Here is a 9,425-nt window from a genome sequence, read left to right as displayed (position 1 = left end):
TGGTAAAGGATTATCCAGCCCAAAACCACATCTGTAGTGCTATGGCTGAGGAACCCTTTGTAGCACGAGAGCATCTAAATGATCGTGTCTGTATAAGACACTCTGAGCAACTAGAAATCACCTGAGGTAATGGCTTTTCCACACCTGGGTAAAAAGATTGAGAAGCTACAGCCATTCTAATAATGCTAAGCAATTCTTCATTCAGTTTTTAGCTGGATATGTATCAAGAATCACATTTTCTTTAAATTGGAATATGAATATATTTCTTTATTAGAATGCTCACAAGAATGACACACTAGCACTGTCCTTCTGATATGATAAAGAATACATACATCTGACCCACATTCTGGCAGGAAACAGGCATAAGGGCTCTCAGAGCTGGTACCAAGTGTCCATTGAAGACAACTCCATTCACCAGAGAGGATGTTTCCTTGATTCCAATGTCTCTGCTGTAGCTTCCAGTCAGGGTTCTGTGACTTGCTCAGACTTCATTCCAGCGTCAGTGGACCCTCTTTTTTTTCGTAGCCACTTCTCAACTCCTTACATCAGCTGCCCCATGTCTAACTCACCCAGGCAGCCTCTGGAATTTTGCAGCACATCTCTTTGGTATGCTGCTGCCCTGCCACCCTCAGGGGCATGGTTGGGATTTGGGGGAAAGGGGAACATCACATTACCAAAGCAAACAGCAGGAGCATATTGGCAAATGACACTTGGACACACATCTAACAACCTCAAAGAATACATGCTTTCTCCCCTAATGATCCATAATCCCCTAGAGACCAAACACATATGGAATGATTCTGTACTCCAGGCACAAAGGATACAAAGTGAATGGTGTTTACATCCACCATGTCCTACATGCAACAGGAAGTGAGCTCAAACCAGATCTCTAACGAGGCTCTTCCCTGCATCTGAATGGTGTCACCACTCTGTTTCTGCCTGTTCTCAGCATTAGTTCATTTTTCAAAAGGGAGGATAGGATGGTAGAGAGAGAATAGAATGGGAGACAGAGGTGGGGTGGGGGATTAATATACAGAGAACCACCTGTAAAACAAAAATAATACAAAAATGCAAAACCCGGATTTAGTACTAGAATATAACAAGAGAAGGTAGCTGGAGAAACTACATGCGAACAGACGATATGATACACAACCCCAGGGGGAGGACTGGACTCAGTGAGGAGTGGGACAGAGGCCAGTGGTTTACACTAAGAGCCTTTCAATGGACTGCTGAATGGACTGGATCTGCTGCTTCAGCTGCGAGCCTTCTTTGATGGTGACAGAACAGGCAATGACAGGCCTGGACACCCCACAGGCCCGCCCGAGGGCCTGCTTGGAGCGCACAAACACGTAGGGCACGTTCTTATCTTCACACAGCAGCGGAAGGTGCAGGATGATTTCCAGAGGCTCAGCGTCTGCAGCCATCACGATGAACTCAGAGATGCCTCTGTTGAGGGTTTTGGTGGCTGAGGAGAGAAGCACAGGAAGCCAGTAAGTGATGGGGCGGTTTGGGCATGGAAGCTACAACAAAGCAATTTCCAAGGGAAAGAAACACAGGTGCAAGAAAACTGGGCAAAACTCCTCAGATACAAGCATTTTCTGTGTCCTACAGTGGCCTTGGGAAGTGACAACGGATTCAATCGTCGGCCCTCCTCCATGCCTTTCTCAAACCCTACATCAAACCCACCAGTTCCGTCAAAACACATCCTGAAACAGACCACTTCTTTCCTCTCCTCTGCTACCACTTGTCCAAGTCACCACTACCTCTTGCCCAATCGACAGGAACAGCTTTCACACATGCTCTGCCAGCACGAAGCTCTGCAGTAGAGCACTTCTCAAACTCTGTGATCATGGAAGGATCAGGGTTCGACCCACCCCAATTTGTCATGAGCAACACTTCTGGAAAGCTCACATCCTACCCAACTCACCAAGGAAAATCAGCACCCCACAGCACTGCTGAAACACTTACTCCTGACTGCTCACCTCTGTGGCCCAGTGCTAGTCCACTGACCACATTCATGTTAACACTGGAGTAAGGATGACAGCACAGACTCTGCAGCCACAGTGCCCAAGTTCAAATCCTGACTCTTATTCTCATTAGAAGGTAAATGCTGCAAAATGTTATCAACTGGTGGATCTAAACTAATTCTTAGTCCATTAACCTGTTAGCATCTGCTGCCAAAATGCTGCTCCTACATCCTTCCACAGGTTCCAATCCAGAGTATCCAGCCCGCTTTCCAAATGGGAAGTTGAAGCCAGAGACCGTGCCTTTATCACTCTACCTGACGCACTCTCCGGCTGCCTTACCTTCGTTGGCTCCTTTCCGAAGCTGCTTGTAGTTACATGACTGCTGAACAAGGTCCAGTAGTTTCTTGGTGAGGTGGGCATCTGCAAGGGGGTAGGCCTTTGGATTTACATCAGCCTCAGTCTGTGAGGTGGGAAGTGGGGCAGGGGTGGGAGAGTCATTAAAGCATCAGTAAAACTGAACCCAAACATGTTTCAGATCAGTCACTTCAATCAAATAACTAATTAATTAATTAATTAAAACACTTCAATTAACAACTGAGACAGAGACAATGATCAGCTTAAACATTTTTTAGCAATTACCTAGTTCAGTGATGGACACTAAAGCTTACATACTTTTATTTGCCTCTCCTTTGCTTGGTAATATTATAGCAAATGGATTATAAAAGTAAGCTCTCATGGCTTGGTATCCACTTGAGTCATACAGATTTGCTCAATCAAAATTAAGGTATAATTTTTAGAAATGTAGCACATTTTCTCTCTCTATTCCCCATTCAATATTCAAATCTTCCACTCTCCTCAGTAAGAATCCTGGTTTCCAAACTTCATTTTCTCATTTATCTGACCCGAAAATACATACAAAATGGCTGGTACCAACAAAATGGTTGGTACCTCTACCAACAGGCTCACCAAGGTCAACATTTTTTTGTTCTTAGAATATATCTAAGGCCATCTAGTCAGAGTATTATATTCAAGTTATTAAAGTCAATTTCCCCCCTGTGGTTATCAATTTGATATACAATTAAGGTTCCTTTGTATTCAGCTTGCTTAAAAAAACTAAGATTTTACTTTTCAAATATATAAAACACCTACATGTTTCCAAAGTCAAAGCTATGTTAGTCAACTAAGTATTCTGAAAACTGGTAAACAGTAAAACATTTGTCCCGCCTTTCCTACACAGATGTATCACTAGGTAACAAAGAGATGACAACTTTCTCTTGCATCATTATTCTATCTAATGGAATGATTCAATCAAATCTCACCATCCCAGCAGCCCACATTAATTAATTAATCCAGACATCAGCTACCAATATCACAAGATGCCATGTGATCCTCACCCCTCTTTAAGAACAAAACATCTATGTTCAAGTAGTCTTGGGGGTAAAACAAAAGGATAGAAATCTGATCAAGCCTTTGATTCTAATATTAGATATTTAATGTTATGGGGAATTATTAAATTTGGGGGTATTATAATGGCATTGCAGTTGCTAAAAACCCTAAATTTCACAGATACTTTAATACCTATAAATAAAATGCTACATCACTGGCTTTGCTTCAAAATCACCCATGTACGGAATGAACTGGATAGGCGCTGCTTTATACCACCACCCTTCCTCCTCATCCCGACCTCTCGAGTTCAACCATTTTCATTAATTTCTCATTTGTTTTCCCTATGATTCTTTTTATAAATAAACTTGTTTGTCTATAAAATTCGGGCGCACCCCACGTTCTCATCGTGAGCACTGAGCGGTCCGCTGCGGCGGCCCGATGTAACCCTGGTTTTGGAGGCTGGACCGCGCGGCACGCGGCACGCGGCACCGCAGTCCTAGGCGGAGACCCGAGGGTGACGGCCTGGTGGGAACACTCACCATCACGCCTGCCTCGGTGGTCTCCTGCCCGGTACCGCAAGGACACAGAAATGACCCACCGGCAGGGAAGCAGGAAGTGACCCGGGGTGACGTCAGCGGAAATGACATCAAGAGAGACTGCACCAAAACGCCTGGTCCTTAAAACACTGCGGCGGTCCCAGTGAGGGCTAGAGTTCCCCCAAGTGGGGAAAAGGTCTCTTCATTATTGGTCCGCTGTTCTCCATACATTCTAGAATCAACTTCTCAGGGACCACAAAAATCGGCTGGGATAATCTGATTTGTAGATTGATATAATCTCAATTCCAGTAAAAGACCTTTAGGGGGCGCCCAGGTGGCTCAGCGGTTTAGCACCGCCTTCTGCCCAGGGAGTGATCCTGGGGTCCTTGGATCGAGTCCCATGTCGGGCTCCCTGCATGGAGCCTGCTTCTCCCTCTGCCTCTCTCTCTCTCATGAATAATTAAAAAAAAAAAAAAAAAAAGACCCTCAGGATGCAGAATCTGTCAATCACTGAAATATATATACGTAGCTTAGACTTTCAATACGGCTTTACAATTTTTCCAAAAGGCTTAATATCTTTTAGATTTGCTCCTAGATGGGATCCCTGGGTGGCGCAGCGGGTTGGCGCCTGCCTTTGGCCCAGGGCGCGATCCTGGAGACCCGGGATCGAATCCCACATCGGGCTCCCGGTGCATGGAGCCTGCTTCTCCCTCTGCCTATGTCTCTGCCTCTCTCTCTCTGTGTGACTATCATAAATAAATAAGAAAATTAAAAAAAAAAAAAAAAAAGATTTGCTCCTAGATTTCAGGCTAAGAAAATTCAGTATTTCCTACTGTATTAAGAACTTCTTCTTTGTTAAACAAATTGGTGTGGAATTTTATCAGTTTTTTTTGTGCTGACTCAGATGAAAAAAACTTTTTTCCTTTAATTTTTCTGATGTTAAACCACTTTTGCATTCCTGAGATAAAAATCAACTTAAATAGGTTTTATTTTTATATCTATTAGCAAATGGACATAAGGTTTTTTGTGTGTGTAGGGGGGATGTTAAAAATGTTCTAAATTCCATAGCAGTGATTGCAAAACTGTAAATATATGAAAAACCACTGAACTATATATACTTCAAACAGGTGATGAACTTTTTATAGTACATAAGTGATCTCAAAGGTATTTTCAAAACCAGATATGTTTTTTTTCATGAAAAAACTTTCTTTGCTCTTCAGTTTTATTTCTACTTAAATTGATTTTGATACTTTTTTTTCAGGCATTTTAACATTTTATAGAAACTGTTCATCTCAGTTTCTATATTTATAGTGATCAAACTTCGTAATACCCTTAATATCTGCAGATTATGCCTCCATGTTTGTTACTCCTATTTATACCTCTTCTGCTTATTTTCTTGATTAATCTCACTGGAGGGGACTTCACAAAGAAAATCTTCTGTCTACCCTACAACAGTTGCATCTGTTTGCTATTTCATTAATTTCTGCTTTTGTTTGGTGTTTTGTCCTTTTATTCTTTTCCTTTTTATAGTTCCTTTCCCTCCAACATAAGCATTTTAAGGTCCAGGTAATACTTTATAGCTGTATCCTACGTACTCTGGAGTATGGTACTCTCATTATTGATTAGTTCTGTTTTCAGATTTACAACATAATTTTTTTTCTTTAAGATTTTATTTACTTATTCATGATAGACACACACAGAGAGAGGCAGAGACACAGACAGAGGGAGAAGCAGGCTCCGTGCCATGAGCCTGACGTGGGACTCGATTGTGCCCTGGGCCAAAGGCAGGTGCTAAACCATTGCGCCACCCAGGAATCCCAGATTTCCAACATAATTTTATTCACTAGATTCACTATGACCACCAGGTCAAGTTTATTGATGGTAGTGTTCAAATCCTCTATTTCCAAACTGATGTTCGGGCTTCATTGTCTACCATTTATATATTTAAATGCTATATAATTGCATATTTGTCTATTTCTTCTTGTAATTATGTCACTTTTATTTTATTCATGCCTTATTTTTTTAGCACTGTTTATCTTCATGGATGCCGTTCACCTTAAAACCTATTTTTTTGATGTTTAGAGAGGCTACACACCTTTTAACTTGGTGTACATTTACCATTCTTCTTAATGTCTTAACTGGAGCACTTTCCATATTTATAAAGTACTGATATGTTAGATTCGAATCCTTCTTTTGTGCCCTCTGTTTGTTTAAAGATTCTATTTATTCATGAGAGACACAGAGAGGCAGAGACCTAGGCAGAAGGAGAACAGGCAGGCTCCATGCAGGAGCCGGATGTGGGACTTCATCTCAGACACTGGGATCAAGTCCTGAGCCAAAGGCAGACGCTCAACCACTGAGCCACCTGGGCGTTCCTATGCCTTCTATTTGTTCCAACTGATGTTTCTTTTTCTTTCTTTACTTCCTTTGGGTTTATTATTTTTTCATTCTACTATCCCCTTTACCAGCTTGGGGTTATAAGTCTTTATTCTTTTGGTGGCCACCAGAGAGATTTCAAGACATGTCCTTGACTTATCAAAATCTTATGTACATCAACAATAAAGGACCTAACAACACTTTATTTCCAATCACTCCTAAAAATATGCTTTTGGGGGATCCCTGGGTGGCGCAGCGGTTTGGCGCCTGCCTTTGGCCCAGGGCGCGATCCTGGAGACCCAGGATCGAATCCCACGTCGGGCTCCCGGTGCATGGAGCCTGCTTCTCCCTCTGCCTGTGTCTCTGCCTCTCTCTCTCTCTGTAACTATCATAAATAAATTAAAAAAAATTAAAAAAAAATATGCTTTTGGTCAGGTATTTCCAATGCAGTTCCAACAACCCATCTCTGGAATTTAGGATTCTCAACTCTCAACAAAATATCAAAAAGGGAAGACTTCAGGAGCCGGAAAAGTTATCAGAGGCCTCACCTTATGTTTTAATTACAATCAATAATAAAAGGTCTGCTCATGAATAGTAACTGAAATTTGCTTAGTGCATATTTATCCACCTTTAATTTTTTCAAGGGTTATTTAAATGAGTGAATGAATGAAATCATATTCCTAGCTAATTTTTTTTAAAGATTTTATTTATTTATTTATGAGAGACACACAGAGAGAGAGAAAGAGAGGCAGACACATAGGCAGTGGGAGAAGCAGGCTCCATGCAGGGACCCCGATGCAGGACTCGATCTCGGTCTCCAGGATCATGCCCTGGGCCGAAGGCAGCGCTCAATCGCTGAGCCACCCAGGGATCCCACTAGCTAATTTTCATCCCTAGCTTGATCTATTTGGTCTCCCTGTACACCAGAAAGCTAAAAAAACAAATAAACAAACAAACAAACAAACAAAACAAAAAAACACCCCACAAGGTTTTGATTTAACAATAAATACTGTGTGCTCATTAACACCATACCAAGTATTAGGTGTTTAACATGCATTATCTCATTTAATCAAAACAAAAATTTTAAAAATTATTAGAGGGAGAGAGAGAGAGAGAGAGAGAGCTCACGCAGGGGGAGGGGCAGGTAGAGAAAGAACGAGAATCCCAAGCGGACACTACCCTGAGCGTGGAGCCAGATGCCATGCCCAACCCAGGGCCCTGAGATCATACCCAAGAGAAAAATTAAGAGTCGGATGCTCAAACCACTGAGCAACCCAAGCACCCCTGTATTATCTCATTTAATTCAACTCTCACAACATCCTCATGCATCTTATCCCCACTTTAACAGTTGAGAGAAATTTAAGTTCAACTTGAGACCACCTTCCTCCAAAACTTTTCGTGGAATTGTGTAAGATGAGCTGGTTTAGAAGCTTCAAGTTCTAGGCTCAGCCATACACTAGCTTCAAAATAGGAAGGAAATCCTTCTTCCGCTGGAAGGATTAAACCTCACTATGTTAAGTGGAAGCTCTTTGCAAACTCTTCCTTCTTACCAAGTACTAAACAAAACTAGGTACCAAGCTACAGGAGTTGATTAAAGGCTGGAAACCACCGACAGCTTAGAGAAGTTGCACGTGGTGCTACCGATTTTCAGGACCTCTGATTTCTCAGACCACCGCCTCGCAGAAGCCTTTCGTCAACCCTAGGCCGGGGTCTGGAGTCACTCCACATTTCCCACAGCCCACAAACGCCAAAGGCTCCTTTAAGTCCCTGGCACGTGTAACTCGCGGCGGGCACTACAGGCGCAGACCCACGGAGATCCAAATCTCCCTCTCCCAAACATCAACAAAAGGGGGAAGTTAGGGTAGATTGACTGAACCCAGGGTTCCACACCATCCTCTAGCGATCTCCCCCCCACCCCCCAAAAAAATAAAAGAAGATGGAACCAAGTTTTCTCATCCAACTTTCTCCTCTCTCCCACGTGGGTTGGTCTCCTTCTCCCACGCTAGGCCAGGACTCCTCCACCCCACCCCCTGACACTTTCGGCCATGTGCACAGAGTGCCGTAAAGTACCCCCGACCACGGCAGTTGGGGCCCTAAGGCTTCCCAAGTTAGAACCTCGAGCGGGGCTCCTGGGGTGCCGCGGCTGCCCGAGCTCTCACTCGGGGCGCGGCAGCTGGGAGTTCTCGGCCGCCGGAGGTCTAACCCCAGGGGGCGGGGGGCATAGACAGCGTACGTTCCGTTCTAAGCCCCGGCAGGCTAGTGCATGGCCTGAACCCGGAGGCTCCCGCTTCCCAGCCCCGGCGCCAGGCGCAGGGACTCACCATCTCTGCGATTCCGCGGTCCCGCCACCCTTCAGGGAGCGCCGGCAACGTCAGAACGGGAGCGCGCGCGCCGCGGCCGGGAAGTCGCGCCGGACGAGTGGAAATGGCCGCGTGCGGCAGGAAGCGGAAGTAACGTCACGAGAAGCCGGCGGATCTCGAGCTCTAAAGGCGCCTGCGAGATCGCGTAGGTTTTGGGAGAGGAATCGCAATTTGCTATTTTTGTTGTCATTATATTATAAATCTTTGGCGGTATCATCATTCCATTGCCTGTTTATCTTTGAGCACGTTATTGTGCTTTCAGAAATCGTCTTTTTGACCCTGCACTGGCGAGGGAATGGCATGGAGATAATGATGGGTAATCCTAAATGTTTTTCTTCATATTTAGATATCCTTTTCGGGATCCCTGGGTGGCGCAGCGATTTGGCGCCTGTCTTTGGCCCGGGGCGCGATCCTGGAGACCCGGGATCGAGTCCCACGTCGGGCTCCCTGCATGGAGCCTGCTTCTCCCTCTGCCTGTGTCTCTGCCTCTCTCTCTCTCTCCCCCACCCCCGTGTGTGACTATCATTAAAAAAAAAAGATATCCTTTTCTTTTTTTTTTTTAAGATTTTATTTACCTGTTTATTTATTTGAGAGAGATAGCTCTAGCAGGAGCGAGAGGACGGAGCAGACTCCCTGCTGAGCCAGAGCCCAGGAGCCCCTTGGGCTCTCTCCCAAGATGCGGGGGATCATGATCTGAACAGAAGGCAGATGCTTAAACCAACTGAGCCATCCAGGCGCCCTCTTATTTATCTATCCTTGCTACAATACTGGTGGGAAACGTAGAGTCCACCGGAAACAAT

The 9,425-nt window shown here is 44.3% G+C and overlaps 1 protein-coding gene across 2 annotated transcripts; it reads right to left on the bottom strand.

The window, feature by feature from the left end:
• Window positions 1–246: 246 nt before the first annotated feature.
• SNU13 (small nuclear ribonucleoprotein 13) lies at window positions 247–8,740 on the bottom strand. Of its 2 annotated transcripts, none has more exons than XM_025458456.3 (3): window positions 8,587–8,740; window positions 2,307–2,427; window positions 247–1,465 (listed from the first exon to the last, which is right to left on the bottom strand). In XM_025458456.3, the coding sequence occupies exons 1-3, from the start codon at window positions 8,587–8,589 to the stop codon at window positions 1,203–1,205; spliced, it is 387 nt and encodes a 128-aa protein (XP_025314241.1). In that variant the 5' UTR covers window positions 8,590–8,740; the 3' UTR covers window positions 247–1,202. The 2 variants fall into 2 exon arrangements, with proteins under 2 accessions (XP_025314241.1, XP_025314237.1); XM_025458452.3 differs by lacking the exon at window positions 8,587–8,740 and adding an exon at window positions 3,893–4,049.
• Between the last annotated feature and the right edge of the window lie 685 nt (window positions 8,741–9,425).

The sequence above is a fragment of the Canis lupus genome, chromosome 10, assembly GCF_003254725.2.
Source record: "Canis lupus dingo isolate Sandy chromosome 10, ASM325472v2, whole genome shotgun sequence".
Classification (NCBI taxonomy): Eukaryota; Metazoa; Chordata; class Mammalia; order Carnivora; family Canidae; genus Canis; species Canis lupus.
This window is presented reverse-complemented; position numbering and strand designations above follow the sequence as displayed.

Coding starts and splice junctions, on each gene's coding strand:
- SNU13 (XM_025458452.3), bottom strand. CDS start 4,000: ATGTCATTTCCGCTGACGTCACCCCGGGTCACTTCCTGCTTCCCTGCC. Junction 2,428..3,892: donor CCACCGAGGCAGGCGTGATG/GTGAGTGTTCCC, acceptor CCCACCTCACAG/ACTGAGGCTGATGTAAATCC. Junction 1,466..2,306: donor TCGGAAAGGAGCCAACGAAG/GTAAGGCAGCCG, acceptor TTCTCTCCTCAG/CCACCAAAACCCTCAACAGA.